General features: G+C 60.5%; 2 protein-coding genes across 2 annotated transcripts; both read left to right on the top strand.

Moving 5' to 3' along the window:
• Nucleotides 1-7: 7 nt before the first annotated feature.
• LOC111160709 (translocase of outer mitochondrial membrane 40) lies at nucleotides 8-10,389 on the top strand. The gene is made up of 10 exons (XM_022524021.1): nucleotides 8-90; nucleotides 188-467; nucleotides 1,242-1,309; nucleotides 1,757-1,849; nucleotides 2,669-2,770; nucleotides 2,852-2,957; nucleotides 8,189-8,311; nucleotides 8,425-8,501; nucleotides 8,641-8,743; nucleotides 9,744-10,389. The coding sequence occupies exons 2-10, from the start codon at nucleotides 194-196 to the stop codon at nucleotides 9,881-9,883; spliced, it is 1,086 nt and encodes a 361-aa protein (XP_022379729.1). The 5' UTR covers nucleotides 8-90; nucleotides 188-193; the 3' UTR covers nucleotides 9,884-10,389.
• A 1,890-nt stretch (nucleotides 10,390-12,279) lies between these two features.
• LOC111160621 (apolipoprotein E) lies at nucleotides 12,280-14,921 on the top strand. The gene is made up of 4 exons (XM_022523833.1): nucleotides 12,280-12,343; nucleotides 13,068-13,118; nucleotides 13,556-13,796; nucleotides 14,112-14,921. Exons 2-4 carry the CDS (start codon nucleotides 13,076-13,078, stop codon nucleotides 14,797-14,799), a joined length of 972 nt encoding a protein of 323 aa, XP_022379541.1. The 5' UTR covers nucleotides 12,280-12,343; nucleotides 13,068-13,075; the 3' UTR covers nucleotides 14,800-14,921.
• Nucleotides 14,922-16,118: the final 1,197 nt, after the last annotated feature.

Raw genomic sequence — 16,118 nt, 5'->3', positions numbered from 1 at the left:
AACGGTGGGGGTGGCGGCAGCAGCGGGTTCGGTTGCGCGTGGCGCACGGGGTGGGAGCGGAGCCCAGGCCGGGTGCAGGCGCTGCCGCCAGTGAGAACCGGGGCCCGGAGCTGAGCGGGGTTTGGCTGGGACTGGAACCGGAGCGCGCGGAACCTGACCTTCGCCCTCTGACCTTTCCCCCTTGCAGGCGACCATGGGGAACGTCTTGGCCGCTAGCTCGCCGCCCGCAGGGCCGCCGCCGCCTCCCGCGCCCGCCCTCGTGGGACTGCCGCCGCCTCCGCCTTCTCCTCCCGGCTTCACGCTACCGCCGCTCGGCGGCGGTCTGGGTGCTGGGGCTGGCGCGGGTCGAGGTTCGGAACGGACCCCCGGTGCTGCGGCCGGCAGCGCCGCAGGGACCGCGGACGATGGGGCCTGCGGCTGCCTGCCCAACCCCGGCACGTTCGAGGAGTGCCACCGGAAGTGCAAGGGTGAGGGGCGACAGACCTGGCGGGGGTGTGAGGGCCCGGATCTCGGGGGGGAGGGAGAGCACTTAGAGGACCTTGGGAATTGGCACCGACCATTGGAAACATGTAACAGAGCGTTAGGCGTTGACGTTAGGATCGAATGGTGGAACGTTGGACTTGGGACATAGAACGATGGGATCGGATGGTGGAACCTCAGGATGAAGTGCCAGAGCTGCAGAGCAAAGCGCTGGAGACTTCAGGGAACCCCGGGGATTAGCCAAGCCAGCCTTCTTATGTGATCGAGAAGGAAACTGAGACCCAAGGTCACAGTGTCAGCAAGGGTCCAGTGCCGGGGCCGGGGTTGGGGGGGTGAACCCAAGACTTCTGGATCTTGGAACAATTATGATAGCAGAAGTAGAGATGACTTATTGAGCAGTGTTCTGGCATTCAGTATATGTTAACTCATTAAATCCTTGCAATGTTTCCATGTGGTGAGCTTACACATGACATCTTACAGGGGACAAGTTTAACATAGAGAGTTAAAGTGACTTGCCTTGGGTCACCTGGGTAGTAAGCGGTGGCACTGGGATTTGGATGCAGGCAAAGAAAGGCCCTGGTTCTGGTCCTGGTCCTGAGTATTAGCTTAGACTGTCTTTTTATTGGTTGGGTGCTTTGTGGGATGTTTTGCTTGTGGGTCCCTGGAAGGAGGAGAGCTGGGATGGTAGGGAAGGAAGTGATGAGAGTTGGCGTGTTTGCCTTGGGGTGTGTGTGGAGAGTGACAGCATTTCTCTTCTTCAGAGCTATTTCCCATTCAGATGGAAGGTGTCAAGCTCACAGTCAACAAAGGGTTGAGTAACCATTTCCAGGTGAGCCTTCCGGGTGCCCGTACTCTCCAGAGGTCATCCTAGCCATCTCCCTGCACCTACACATACAACCTCAATCCCCCTTAAAGGGCTAGGCTCTTTGGCACCTGAAAAGACTCAGAGACAATGCCAGTCTGACTGCTCATTGGGTCCAGTGGAAGTGTTTAGGACCCAGAACCCAGGGATGCCCCTCCACCAGGCAGGAGTGAAGTACGGGTAGGTAGCCTTGTCTCCAGCTTATCTTTTCTTCGAGCGTCTAATCTAGTCAGGCTGAACCTCCCATTCTTACCCCCTGCCCTACCCAGAGCTGCCTTTCTCCACGGTGGGGAAGCCAGGTTGGCAAGTATCCCCATCCTAGGCTGGAAGGGAGCTTTGCTGGGGGCAGGTTCATTTGGGCTTATTGGGGGGTGGCCCACAGACTCCTCCCCACAGCCTTCCCTCCTCCCCCAGGTGAACCACACAGTAGCCCTCAGCACAATTGGGGAGTCCAACTACCACTTCGGGGTCACGTACGTGGGAACAAAGCAGCTGAGTCCCACAGAGGTGAGGTTCCTTTTGACATTTGTTCATTGTATCTTCTTCTAACCAATATGTAGCCAAGCACCAGGCAGAGAAAAGGTTGAGCTGCTAGGGGTGTTGGGAAGTGGGGACTGTTTCTCGAAAATGCTTTGGAGCATGGTCACTCTCATCCTGAAGCACCGCTCTCTGCCCAGCCCTGTGCTGGGTCAGAGCTGGGTTCACCAGACCGGGATGACCCAGAGTGGGCGGGGCTGAACTGTAGATCAGGCAGGGCTTTGAATACCAAACAGGGCATTTGGACTTTCTCTAGGGGGCAGTGGAGAGCCATGGAAACATTTGGACCGGGAAAGGCATGACCAGATTTATGCGCTAGGACCATCCCTCAGGCTGCCATGCAGAGGCTGTTAGGGAATGCAGGTGAAACCAGAGGTGTGGAAGGAGACGGGACTGAATTAGATCTCTGCTTATACCAACTATTGCCATTCAGTAAATTCGTTTATTCCACAAGCCTTCATTGTACTCCATTCTGTGCCCAGCCCTGTGCTGGGCAGTGTGGGGACAGAGCAGTGGCTGAAACGGCCCTGGGGTTCACAGTCTAGTAGTGAAAGGGAACAGACCTGTCCCCAGAGAGTGACAGTCCAGGGTAACCAGGACTGAAATGCGTGGGGTCGGGGGGAGCCCAGAGAGGCACCTGACTAAGCCTAGGTGATCAAGGAGGGCTTCCTGGAGGAGGGGACCTTAGTCTGAGGTTTTCTGACGCTAGGCTTCTCACCTAGGGTCAGCACACAGTAGCGTTTTGATAATGCTAGGCCTCTGACTTCTGACATTGCCTCTGTGCCACAGGCATTCCCCGTGCTGGTGGGTGACATGGACAACAGCGGCAGCCTCAACGCTCAGGTCATTCACCAGCTGGGCCCTGGCCTCCGGTCCAAGATGGCCATCCAGGTGAGTGGGAGCCAAGTCAGCTGCTCCCCACGCCGCCCCGAGCACCCAGCAGCCCTCTACACTCTCCCTCCCCCACTACAGACCCAGCAGTCAAAGTTCGTGAACTGGCAGGTGGACGGGGAGTACCGGGGTTCAGACTTCACAGCAGCCGTCACTCTGGGGAATCCAGACGTCCTGGTGGGTTCAGGTAAGAGGCACAGGGCATGGAGGGAGTCTGGTCTCATTCCAGCTTTCCCGGCGAATCCATTCCCTTCTCCAGACCTCCTTTTCTACCATCTAGAAACGGTCAGGGGCAGGAGTGATTTTGAAACACTGGGCAGGATAGCACGGGGACCAAGCAAGTCGGTTTCAAAGCTAGCTCTAGCCCCTGGCTTCACGGCAGCTGTATGCGAGTGCCCTCGCCCCCGGGGGGCCTTGGTTTCCTTGTCTGTGATGTTGGGCTACCTCACTAGGCTGTTGGAACAGGTTACTTACGTTCTTTTGTGTGACAGACTTCAGGGGGCAGGGGGCCTGTAACGGGTCCCAGGGGAATGTGGGCTACTTCTGTTACTTGTGGGGCTCTGGGGTGCTTTCAGTGCAGGGATCCCTGGGGTTGGGTGGTGGGGGTCCATGTGCAGTTCGGGCAGGTAGTCTGAGTCCAAGACGGAAGCTGACAAGGAAAGTTCCTGTTTGGGTTGGTGTAGACAGGGACCGCCTGACTTGCGCCTGTCCGTCTAGTCTCTTCTTGGTTCCCCTTTTTTGTTTTTTGTTTTTTTTGGGGGGGGGTGGTTCTCTGGCTGTTTGTCTTTGATTTCTCGACATTCAGCATGAGAGTTGCTGGGGCGTGCATTTTGTACATTCCACGCACCAAGGACGACGGGAGAGAAACCAAGGAGCATTCAGCTTGTTTTCTGGGCGCTTCCATTCCAGAGCACATGGACACAGGCATTTAAAAAAAAGGACGTCCGGTCATGGGGGCTGGGAAAGTTGAGGGCTTTGGTAGGGGTGCGTGGGGTCTTCAGAGAAAGCCTCCCAGCATAGGTGATATCTGATAAAAGATCAAAGAGTTGAGGATAGGTGCCAAGCAGGTTTTGTGGGGAAAGAGCTCTTCAGCTTTTTGGCAGCAGCCAATGCAAAGGCCCTGAGGTAGGGCCCTTGATTGGATTGCCAGAAGGGGGTGGCAGAGGGGGAGAGTTGGAAGTTACAGGGGTGAAAGGCCCAAAGCAGCTGAGGTTCTGTAGCACTTGACCCTTGACTCTGGATGAGTCAGGAGCCACGTGGAGGATTGCGAGCGTGAGAGAGACAGGAGCTGACTTGGCTTCTAACAGGACCCACCGTGCTGCCCCGCAGAGAGCAAACTGTGAGGGACTCTATCTTGGGGTCAGTGGAGGGGCGAGGAGTGGTCAGGCGCATCCACTTTGAAAGCGGAGCCCATGGGGTTGGCTGGTGATTGGGTGTGGGAGGTGAACGAGAGGAGTCGGGATGACCCCACAGGTCCGGGCTTGAACGACGGACAGGAAGGATGGGAGTGTGGGTTCCTGCATTCATGTCTGTCCTGCTGCCATTTGCTCAGCCTTGGAGGGCCAGCTCTTCGGCACTCAGTGGCTTTGTGAAGGCAGGAAGCCCAAATCCCAGGGAGAGCCCTCGGTTCTGCCTGCTGGAGGCTGGGGATCCTCAGGGGCGGTATGGGCTCTGAGCCCTCCACCCCAAGGAAGAGAAGGGGCTACCCTGGCAGGGAGGAGGGCAGCAGCCAGAAGGGGTGAGGAGAGAGGGAAGGGCCATCCCGCCAAGTCCAGGGGCTGGAGGGAGCTGGGCATGCAGGGCATCACAGGCGAGGCTGCACCCACAGGTCCCACGGGGGCATGAGGAACCTCAGGAAGAAACGTGTTATGTCCCTGCCAGCCTGACATCGTCGTCCCCCTTCTGCTCACGTGCTCCCTGCAGCTGGGCCACATGAGCTTTCCTGAGGCTTTCTGGAACCGCTGCTTTTTTTCTCCCCCATGACCTATCCCCATGCCGTCCCTGCTGCTTGGAGTTCCTCTCTGGTCTTGACGTGGCTGAGTGAGTAGTTTCAGGGCACAGCTCACTTCTTCCACGAGGAAAGCAGTGCACGGTCAGCATCACGTCGTTTCCCGTCGCCCCACACCCCACCGGGGCTTCGCAGTGCTTCCCCCTCCCGGGGATGTCCTTGCTCTGATCACCTGCCTCCCACACTAGGGTGACAGCCCTTCCGGGACAGGAACTTGCCTGTCTCACTTGCCACCGTGCGCCAAGTGCCTGGAACCGTGCCAGGAACAGAGCAGGCACTGAGAAAATCACGGATGAGAGAGCAAGTAGTGGTAGTGGCATGTCCCGTGTGTTGCTTCCTGCCTGCGGTCAGGGCCCTAGGCGTGTGATGCGCGTCCTTTCCTTCAGCCATTCTAGGCACTGGGAGTAGAGCAGTGAGGAGAACGGCTTGTTGGATTCTGTCAACAGCCCTGTGAGGTAGGTGCTGCCATCGCCCTCCTCCTGCTGAGACCCAAAGAGGGGACGCGCGCTTCCCAAGGACGCGCAGCGGGTCAGACTCCGGAATCCGGGCTTTTCTCTGGCCCTGGGCACCCCCACCCCCATGTGCACTCACGGGCATCGTCCCCTGCTTCCCAGCACTGGCCTCGGGGACCCCGAGGCCCAAGGACCTCTTCCCCGGAGGCCAAGGCCACCGGGGACGTTTTTCATCTCTTAAGTTCTTTTCATTTTCTCTGATGACGCTGATAACATCATCTGTCACAGGGGCACCAAAGCGGAGACCCCTCCGGCACAGGACCGGAGCGGGAGAATCCGTCTTCAGCCCTCAGCGTAAGGCCGGGTGCACAGTTGGGGTTCCCCCTGTGTTGGAGCGCCGTGTCCTGCAGCGGGCAGGGGCTGTCCCTTTTCCTGTCCCCCATTTCACAGGTGAGGAAAAGGAGGCCCGGAGTGGAGTCAGGCGCCCGGGCTCACACAACCAGGAAACCCAGAAGCTGGATTGCCAATCATGGCCTAACCCAAGGGCTTGTATTCCTTCTCGGTTCCCCCACTGTGGCCTCGGGCACCTCCTGAGAAGCTAGCGTGTGCCCAGCCAGTGACTTGAGACAGCCCTCTTGGGAGGGCGCATTTTATTCTAGCTTTTCTTACATTTTATTTATTTATTTGCTTGAGAGAGAGAATTAAGGGGAGGAGCAGAGGGAGAGGGAAAAGCAGGCTTCCCACTGACCAGGGTTTCGGACTCGTGAGGTCCTTCGTGGCCACTCCCCACGCCGCAGAATGGCCCCCACTTGAGAAGTGCAGGCCCTCTCGGGGAGCCCCCGGGCGTCGGGGGGAGGCAGGGACGACGAGGACGACTGGGTGTGGACACAAGTGGGAGGGACAGCTGGGTTCAGGGACTGCGGGTACAGGAAGGAGGGAGGACTGTGAGGAGCTACAAGCAGGGCAGCCCCCAGGGGAAGGGGCCCGGGGAATGTGCTTGGGGAGCAGGGAGAAGGGGGTGAGCCAGGGAAACAAGCCAGGTTCCATGGGGAGCAGGAGAGGGGCAGGCAGTGGAGAGCACGTTCTGACCCCAGTTTTCAGACTCTCCGTGGCCTCTGTCACCCCGCCGGTTGCAGGGCAGAGGGAAGGTGAATGCAGGGAGTTCAGGGTGGTGGGGGGATGACTGCCCTGGTCCCATGGCGACCGCAGCTCCTCACCAGGGGCATGCTGGAGAGAAGTAGCCAAATCCAAGAAACACTGAGGTGTGAATACGTAGTTGGCCGGACTGAGCAGGGGAGAGGACATGCCGGGCGGGAGGGACAGCGCATGCACAGGGAAGAGGGAGCTCCTCGTGTTCGAGCTGCCCAAGGGGACATGGCTGGCTGTGTCATGGAAAGAGAGAGGGGCTCGGGTTTGAAGCTGGGGCCTAGCCATGCAGGAAGGACCCTGCGGCTGGGTCTCCTGGGCACTGGGGAGCCATGGCAGATTCTGAGCAGGAGGAGAATGGGGCGTGAGGCGTGTGCATGAATAGGATCCCTCTGTTGCAGGTGTGATAGCTTGGAGAGAGCGAGGCAGACCAGGAGATCGGAGGGAGGTTCAGGGGTCCCCCAACTCTGAGTCCCAGTAGGTACCAGAGCCGAGAGGTGGGGGCCCTGAGTCGAAGCCCCAGTCTCTCTGGGAGCACAGACAGTTCCTCTTCCCTCAGGGGCCACGTTTCCCCTGCACTGAATGAGGGGACAAGCCCAGCCTGGGGCAGGCCAAGAGTGGCCTCGCTGCTGGCTGGCTGGACTGACCCCAGACTCCTGCCCTAGCGGGGAGGGAATGCACAACAAGGCTCGCAGAAGCCCAAAGGGGGCTCCTGGCCGCACCTTCCCCAGAAGACACAGCACCAGAGCCACGACCATGAACCCTCAGCCTCCCCAGCCCCATGGCAGCCTCCATCTGGAATGGGAGAGGCCTCTGACCCTGTGCACCCGTTCCCGCTCTGTCCTGTCCCTGTCCCAGTGTCCCGGCTCTCCCCTTGCCCCTCAGAGCCTCTGCTCTCAGCTCTTCCCCTGTTCCTCTGTGTCCCTGCCCTGCCTTCCCCTTTCCTCCATCCTCTTCCTCGCTGGCTCATGACCTCAGCCCGACTATGTCCTCTTAGTTTCCCCTGGGAATCTTCCAGCCTTCTCTCCCTCCCTCTCTGATTCTGTTTCCACTTCTCCACGTAATTCCCTCGTTTTTTCCTTCATCATCACTCCCTCTGCGTCTCCGACTCTCTCCCTCCCGGTTCTCCTGTAGCTCGCATTCGTGGTGTCTTCTCTCCTGGGCTGCAGAGACTCTAGGCATGAACACGTCAGACCCTGGGCTCCAGGACTTCAGCCCAGCAGCGGGCAGTCACTTGTTAGCCACTCCCAGGTGGCCTTGGGGCTGTCCCCGCTGCCAGGAGGTGGGGGTGGTGGGGCCAGCTGTAGGCCTCAGCGTGGCCAGTCCTAGCAATCCCGGAGCACCGGACACTGCCCTGCGCCTTAGTCACTCTGTGAGACTCCAGTGCCATCTCGGGAGGTAGTCCCGTTCGCAGAGAAGTGACCCCAGCGGCCTGCCATTACTCCGTCAGCCAGTGGTGGGGCTGGGGTTGGAACCCAGGCTGTCTGGCCCCTGGAGGTGTGCTCATCACAGCCCTGCCCTCCAGCCTCTCCCCAGCGGCAGAGGGGTTCAGAACCCCGGCTCGAGAGGTGAAGAAGCCCAGATTCTGCCCCTGGCGTAATCTTGCGACAGCGGGTCAGTGACTCACTCTCTTAGCCTCTTCAGATGGTGCCAAGTGAATGCCCGCCTCGTGGGGCCTGGGAGGCCTGAGGGGTAGTCCCTGAGCCCCCAGCAGGGACGCACCTGGAGGGCTACCTGGAGCAGGAGTCTGGCTCCACAGAACCTGACCACCAAGCCGATGTGACGCCCCCTCCCGCCCCATCTCACCTGCAGGAATCCTCGTGGCCCACTACCTCCAGAGCATCACGCCATGTCTGGCCCTGGGTGGGGAGCTCGTCTACCACCGGCGGCCCGGGGAGGAAGGCACTGTCATGTCTCTAGCTGGGAAGTACACATGTGAGCCGGGGGGCCGGGGGGCGGGGCCGGGGGCCAGGGTCCTGGCTTCCATGTGCCCCAAGCCCCCTTGGTCACCTGCACCCGTCCCCTCCCTTCCGCCCGCTCTGTCACAGTGAACAACTGGTTGGCGACGGTAACACTGGGCCAGGCGGGCATGCATGCCACCTACTACCACAAAGCCAGTGACCAGGTGAGCCAGGTCGGGGACCCGTGGTGAGGGCATGCTGTGTGGGCATGGGCGGTCAGGGCTCCGCTTCCCCCCAACCCAGCGTGACCCCGGGGGTCCGGCCGGGGACACTGACTATTGCACGCCACCATGGCCCCTCCAGCTGCAGGTGGGTGTGGAGTTCGAGGCCAGCACAAGGATGCAGGACACCAGTGTCTCCTTCGGGTACCAGCTGGACCTGCCCAAGGCCAACCTGCTCTTCAAAGGTACAGGCCTTGGTTTCCCCGCTTGGAAACAAGGAGGTGTCAGGTGACTCGGCCCAGAGTGTGCATGTAGGCCTAAGCAGGTGGTGGAGGGGTGCGTGCCGCCCCTTCTGGGGGGATGCTTGTTGAGAAGGCGGGTGCCCGGCCCTGGGCTTGGCACCCACCACACCCACTCCTCGCCCCGCCACTGACCCTCTCCTGCCCCACACTTGCTCCTCCTTTTCATTTTTTCACAAGTGGGAGGAGCTCAGGGGGCCCCCAGGCCACCCCACGCCTCTGCCCAGAGTAGAGACGGGCTCCCCCAGTGCACCATCACAGCCCCCCGCCGGGCCGGCTCCGAGTCTGATGATAAGTTCCGAGCCTTTCTTCTTGGACCTCAGCAGTTCTCAGGTTGGCAGTGTGTGAAGGGTGGCCCAGGAAGCCGCCTCCAAGCAGCCTCGGGCAGGGCCCCTGCAGGCAGCAAGGAGGCCCCGGGGACTTACTTGCCTCTGAAGCTGACCTTCCATGCCGGCCTCTCCGTCTGTGTCTCTGCGGTCAGCCTGGTGGCGTCGGAGGCTGGGTTTGGGTCTCAGTTCTGCTGCTCCTCTGCTCCCGAGGCCCCACACCCCTGTCTGGCACAGGACTCCTGGGGGGGGGGGGGGTGTCTGTTCCGCAGATGCTGAGCACCTGCCGTGTGCCCAGGCCAGGCCCTGTCCTCCCAAGGCTCCGGGTTGGGGGTGTGACAGACTCATTCCCAGAGAGTGAAGACCTGGTGTGGTCAGGATCGGGATGGGAGGGGCCTGTGGTGTGGCCGAGGGCTTCGGGGCAGGAGGGGTCGTCGTGCTAGGGGAGGGAGGATGGTGAAGCCAGTTGCTCCCAGGGCCAGAGAACTTGGGGTTCAGGAAGAGGTTTCCAGGTGTGGTCAGAGGTCTAGAAGCCAGTAGTCTGGCTGGTGGGTATCCAAGGTGGCCTGGAGCAGGGACGGGGCAGGAAGCTGGCTCGCAACACAGCTGTCTCCCCGCAGGCTCCGTGGACAGCAACTGGGTCGTGGGCGCCACACTGGAGAAGAAGCTCCCGCCCCTGCCCCTGACATTGGCCCTCGGGGCCTTCCTGAATCACCGAAAGAACAAGTTCCAGTGCGGCTTTGGTCTCACCATCGGCTGAGCCCCTCCTGGCCCTGACCGTCCACCCTTCCTCCTTCAGATCCCACCTCCCCCTCCCCCTGCCATGGAGGGGAGACCTGAGCCCTCCTCCCCCTCCCTTCCCTCCCTCCTCGGGGGTCAGGGGGGGCAGTGGAAAGGAGGGGACCCATCACCCCAGCAGCTGAGGGGGGGAATTCTGGAACCACGGGCGCTCCAGGATTCGGAGCACTAGGGGCAGGGTGCCCAGTGGGCCTGGAGTCCTGGAGGGGATTCCAGAATCGAGGGGCATGCCAGATTCTGAGCACCAGGGGCAGAGGCGGCCAGACAACCTCAGGGAGGTGTTGGGGCATCCCAGTCCCCACAAAGGGCCCTGGGCCTGGCCCTGCGGGGGCAGTAAGAAGAGCTTCCCCATCCCCGGTCAGTCCGCCTCCGCCCACTTTCCCACCCATCCCTCAGTATAAATCATGTTTATAAGTTATGGAAGAACTGGGACATTTTACAGAAAAAAAAAAAAACCAACAAAAAATATACATGAAAAAAGTGAACTGGGTGGCATCTGTTTTGCTGTGTGTGTCAGCCCCCCCTTTCCCCAGTCCATACAGACAGACCTCACAGGGGCCAGCAGGGGGCGCTGCAGGGCGGGGCCAGGAAGTCCAGCCTGGCCTGAGCTCACACATCCTCCCTGTGACTCGGGTGACTTCAGCTGGGACATCACAGGCCCTTCCTCACCAGCAGGGCTGGGTCTTGTGCTCACACCCCAGCTTGGCCAGGCCGGAGAGGCTGTCAGAAGATTCCCTGCCAGCTACAGGAGCAGGGGTGATGTGTCCATTGCAGGAATCCGGGTGCAAGTTGGGACTCCCGTGGGCTTTTCGGGTTCCAAAAGAGGCAGAGGACAATGTATTAGTACCTCTTTGTGACAGAAAGCCAGAGCCCTCAGAAGCCTCACAAGGATCGCAGCACCTGGAAAGATCTCAGAGCCTGTTAACTCTGCCTGAGGAGGCAAAGGGCTTCTGGACTTCTGGGCCCCGGGAGAGGCGCTGGAGTCCGACCCTGGGCTGGCTACAGACTTCTTGATCACATAGGTGGGGGGGAGGTAGAGGTGTGGGTTTTGTCCACCCAGTGTTCAGTAAACTCTCCCACCCCTGACTTCAGACAGGAACAGAAACCCTGCCTGGCGCGCGCACACACACGGGGTTTGGGGAGGGCGGCCCTTGAACAGAGGTGACCCAGAGAAGCCACCCCGTGGGACCCAGCACTGCCACACCCTCCGGGGAGCAGGAATGAAGCCTGGCCCTCCTCTCCTGTGTGGCCTCTCCCCCCTCCCCACCCCCTCAGCTGAAGCTAGGCTTCCCGGTGGGACAGCTGGGACTCACCAGCCTGCCTGGGAAGATAACCCAGTGGCTGGGAAGGTGACAGTGCTCCTGGGGCCAATCAGAGCAGGTCGTGCCAGTAACAGCTCTCGGGATTTTGTACGCACAGCGGCTTGCATCACTGGATGGTGGTGTAAGTGTGACCGTTTTCTTGTGGACCAAGAAGTAGGGTGGTCAGATAGCCTTGATCATTTGCCCAAGGTCATGCAGTTGGCAGAGCCCCGATTTAGGGCCAGACTGTTTCGTTCCAGAGTCCGCAGTCCAGAAGGCTGGGATCTACAATGTTGGTTAGGGAGAAGGGCTGGGATCTTCATTCTGCAAACGGGCAGGGGAGCTCAGAGAGCGGCTCACCTATGCCCAAGGTCACAGCCAAAGAGGGAACGAGGAGGGACACCTGGGTGGGTCAGTCGTCAAGCGTCTGCCTTCAGTTCGGGTCATGATCCCAGAATCCTCGAGCCCTTCATTGGGCTCCCTGCTCGGCAGGAAGCCTGCTTTTGCCTCTCCCACTCCCCCTGTTTCTATTCCCTCTGGCTGTCAAATAAATTAAAATCTAAAAAAAAAGAGAGCGAGCGAGAACCAAAACCCAGGTTTACACAGTCCCCACCCCTCCTGTTCCGTCTGTGTGGACCTCTGGAGCCCTTCTCCCTAAGTCCAAGAAGTCTGGACTCCTAGCCATCGCCCCTCAGAACCCAGGAATCCAAGCCCCTCAGCCTTCTCTTTTCCTCTGACCCAGGATTTCGGCCCCCAGCCCCCATTCCAAACTTTATTTATCCATCCACAGGAAAAGAGAAAGGAGGGGAATGGGCGCTTCCTTTCCCTGGTGTTCCTAGCCCCCCAGACGGAGGAAGGTGCCTGAGTTACTGGGTAAAATGTCACCTCCCTTCGGGGGAGCCGTGGGGGGGTCATCACACGGCCTCCAACCCCCACCTCCTTCCCCCTGCCTGCTGTGTGAAGGGGGGGGACAGCCCACCTCGTGACTGGGGGCTGGCCCAGCTCGCTGCCGCCCAAGAGGAGTGGGCGGGGCGGGGGGAACAGTATAATTGGACGAGTCTGGAATCCCTGAGTTCTACTCAGCCCAAGCAGAGGCGAAGGAGGAGGTTCTCGGAGAGCCGGTGAGAAACAGAGTTGAGGGCACAGAGACCTGCTGAGGGCTAGTGTGAAGGACGGGCTGGGGCGAGGGGACGGTCCTACCCCAGGGTCATGGGGAATGAGGAGGGAAGCTGGGGTCGGACCTAGGCAAGGAGTGCAGCACAGGGTCTTGGCTGGAAGAAGGTGGGATGGGAGGAGCAGAACCTGGTAAGCCATATCAAGAATCCACGAATGGTCAGTGTCATTTATTGAACACCTCCTGGATCCCCCTCAGATCTCCATTAGTGGGAGATGCGGGGGCAGGGGCGGCGGCCAGAGAGAGCACTTATCTTTTGGAGAGGACTTTTCAATGAGAATTCAATTAGCCGGTAGGTGGAAGGTGACATTTGGATGTGAAGCTGGGGCTCAGGATGTGAAGGGAGAATGAGGAATGTGAGGCCAGAATTTATAAGCCACTGTTGGGGCTCCCAGGGAACTCGGGGCAGGGTAAGTGGAATTTGAGCCCTCCAAGAGGCGGATGGAATTTGGGCCACGGAGGCCGACCTGAGGATGGGGAGATAAGACAAGACAATGAGGGAGTTAAATAAACAATGGGGGGACGGTTTGGTGAATGTTTGTGATGGGATTAGGCTGATGCAGATCCTGGGGCGGAGGGCGTGTTGGGAGGTTGGGGCTCCTGGTGGGAGGGGTCCCTGCTGGCTGGCTGGCTGCTGATTGACGTGTCTTACTCAACCCGACCCATCGCAGGCTGGAAGATGAAGGTTCTGTGGGCCGTGCTGGTGGTCACGCTCCTGGCAGGTATGTGGGCGGGGCTTGCTCTGGTCTCTGCCCTTGCCCCTCCCATGCACACCTATACCCTGCTTCCATCCCTGGGTCCCTCCTCCTGCTGGTATGTCGTTGTCTTGAAGGAGGCCCAGGTGCGAGGCCTCACATCCACTGGCTCTGAGCGGCTTCTTTTACTCTCTCTGGGCCTCAGTTTCCCCACCCTTAAAACAGTTCCTGATGCACTGTTGTCGGGCAGAGAGAGAGCTCCAGATTGGTGTCCGCTGTGACTAGTTCTCTTCACAGCATGGGTTCTGCATGCAGCAGCACAGACCCTCAATATATACCCCTCCCGGCCTGCTCCCTGCCTTCCAGTGCTCTAAAGAAGCCTGGGAGCATTTATGGAGCACCTGCTGTGTACCAGCTACTCTGTGCCTGGTGGGGGTGATGGCTGTGAACTTGATTCTGTGCAGGATGCTGGGCCAATGTGAAGCCAGAGTCCCCACTGGAGGGGGAGCCGGAGCTGGAGAAGGAACCGAAGCTGGAGCAGGAACCGAAGCTGGAGCAGGAGCTGGAGCCTGAGGGCAGGTGGCAGGCTGGTCAGCCCTGGGAGCTAGCACTGGCCCGCTTCTGGGATTACCTACGCTGGGTGCAGACGCTGTCTGACCAGGTGCAGGAGGACGTCCTCAGCAACCAGGTCACCCAGGAGCTGACGTGAGTGCCCCTGCCACTCCCAGAGGCCAATGCCTTCTGGACCCCCGGCCATCCCCGCTCTGGGTTTCTTTGTGTCCCTGCCACCAACTCTTTGGCATCTCTGGTCATGTCATGTCTTCCTCTTTTACATTTCGAGCTTCTGGCTTGATGGACCCTCCCTGCCTCTGGCCACCCGTTGTCGCACCCTTCCGTTTCATCTCTGCTTCTGCCCTGGCCCTGTCCCCATCTTGCCTCCCCTCCCTCACCCCTCCTGGGTTTTCCTGCTTCTCTCTCCCACCCTCCGTACACACACGCTCCTGCCCTCTCTGCCCCCAGGGTGCTGATGGAGGAGACCATGAAGGAGGTGAAAGCCTACAGGGCGGAGATGGAGGAGCAGCTGGGCCCCATGGCCTCGGAGACACAGGCCCGCGTGGCCAAGGAGCTGCAGGCGGCGCAGGCCCGGCTGCGCTCGGACATGGAGGACGTGTGCAACCGCCTGACACAGTACCGCGGCGAGGTGCAGGCCATGCTGGGCCAGAGCACCGAGGAGCTAAGGGCGCGCTTCGCCTCCCACTTGCGCAAGCTGCGCAAGCGGATGCTGCGGGACGCCGAGGACCTGCAGAAGCGCCTGGCCGTGTACCGCTCCGGAGTGCGCGAGGGCGCCGAGCGCAGCGTGAGCACCATCCGCGAGCGCCTCTGGCCGCTGCTGGAGCAGGCCCGCACGCGGCACGCCAACTTGGGGGCCCTGGCCACCCAGCCGCTGCGAGAGCGGGCCGACGCCCTGGGCCAGCAGCTGCGCGGGCGGCTGGAGGAGGTGCGCGAGCAGATGGAGGAGGTGCGGGCCAAGATGGAGGAGCAGGCCAACCAGATGCGCCAGCAGGCCGAGGCCTTCCAGGCCCGCCTCAAGAGCTGGTTCGAGCCCCTGGTGGAAGACATGCAACGCCAGTGGGCTGGGCTGGTGGAGAAGGTGCAGGCGGCCATGGGCACCAGCCCCACCACCGCCCCGCCGGTGGAGACACACTGAGTGGGCCCCTCCCGCGCCGCGTGGTGTGCCCCGCCCCTGCCCGCACCCCTACTCCCCTGGCCCCGCCCCCGCTGTCCTGCGGGAGGGCCCTCGCTTAATAAAGATTGACCAACCCCACCGCACTTGATGGACGTCCGTGTGTGATTTCTCCCGACTTGGCGCCTCGGTTTCTCTTTCCGCCCCACGCTGGCCACGCAGCTCTGTCCTGTCCCCTCTGCTGTCCGTTGGCTCCCTTCTGTCCCTTTCAGAGTCTCCCTTTTTGCTCTGTCTCTGCTCAGCAGTGCTTGCTCGCTCTTCTCTACCTTCTCTGTCCCTTCGGGCTCTGAGACGTGGTTCGAGACCAGATCCATCCCTGGAGTAGATACGGTGGTCACCCCTGAGTACGGGGATTGGGGGTGGGCTTGCTCAGCTCCGGGGTACCACCTCGGTGGAGCTGGGACCCCAAAGCCACTGCTGTCAGTTTTAAGGCTCTCTTGTGGCTCCCGTCTTACCTGATTTGCCGTCTTCTGGATGCCCGGCCTTCTCTGCCTGAGTCTTCATTTTTCTGGCTTCCCGTTTCCCCCAGCCCCTACCCCTGACCTCTTTGAACTCTTTCTCCTAAAGTTTTCACAGCCCCTGGCTTTGCCTGTTTCTTGTTTCCCTTCTCCTCCTATCTGAGTTTGTCCTCTCCACCCTCTGTCCTACTTGGGCCCTCTCTGGCCTTCACCTTCCCTCTGGGTTTACAGGTGTCTTCATCGGAAGTGTGTTTCCCTGCCCCTTGCCCCCTCATCCTCCTTCCCTCTGCCTTCCAGCTGGGTGGCTGATGTCTATCCAACAAGCCTACTGGGTGCTGGATCCTGGCTGGAGAAAAGGTGGCTGCCCATCTCCCCCCACTCCCACCCCCATCCCCCATGAGGGGCTGCACCGCCCCACCCCCCAGGTAGAGTCCTGGGGTCGGCTGTTGGGAGCCAGTTGGTTGACACTGCAGCAGTAAGGACTGGGCCCCGGAGATGCCCACTGGCATTCTCTCCCACCCCCTCAATTCTCAGAGGAGGGGAGCAGGGTTCCCAGCCCAGGGGACAGGCTGGGGCTTGAACTTGTACCTCCCAGGCCCAGCCTGCGTGCTCAACTGTGTGGCTCCTGCCTACTCTGCACTCCCAGCTTTTCCAGCTCCCATGAGTGCCCTTGTGGAGGCAGGCTCTCGTCCCCATGCCCCAGATGACTCACCCAGCCTGGGTGAGGAGAAGGGTCAGTGGGCTCAGAAACGGGGGACCTAGTCCCAGCCAAGTGTGCTCCTGATTCACTGTGTGCCCTGGAGTTGGGGCCAAGTCCTCTGAGCC

Source organism: Enhydra lutris, unplaced genomic scaffold, assembly GCF_002288905.1.
Source record: "Enhydra lutris kenyoni isolate GAN:26980312 unplaced genomic scaffold, ASM228890v2 scaffoldscaffold77, whole genome shotgun sequence".
NCBI lineage: Eukaryota > Metazoa > Chordata > Mammalia > Carnivora > Mustelidae > Enhydra > Enhydra lutris.
This window is presented reverse-complemented; position numbering and strand designations above follow the sequence as displayed.

Coding starts and splice junctions, on each gene's coding strand:
- LOC111160621 (XM_022523833.1), top strand. CDS start 13,076: ATGAAGGTTCTGTGGGCCGTGCTGGTGGTCACGCTCCTGGCAG. Junction 13,119..13,555: donor GGTGGTCACGCTCCTGGCAG/GTATGTGGGCGG, acceptor GATTCTGTGCAG/GATGCTGGGCCAATGTGAAG. Junction 13,797..14,111: donor CAGGTCACCCAGGAGCTGAC/GTGAGTGCCCCT, acceptor CTCTGCCCCCAG/GGTGCTGATGGAGGAGACCA.
- LOC111160709 (XM_022524021.1), top strand. CDS start 194: ATGGGGAACGTCTTGGCCGCTAGCTCGCCGCCCGCAGGGCCGCCGCCG. Junction 468..1,241: donor GTGCCACCGGAAGTGCAAGG/GTGAGGGGCGAC, acceptor TCTCTTCTTCAG/AGCTATTTCCCATTCAGATG. Junction 2,958..8,188: donor AGACGTCCTGGTGGGTTCAG/GTAAGAGGCACA, acceptor TCTCACCTGCAG/GAATCCTCGTGGCCCACTAC.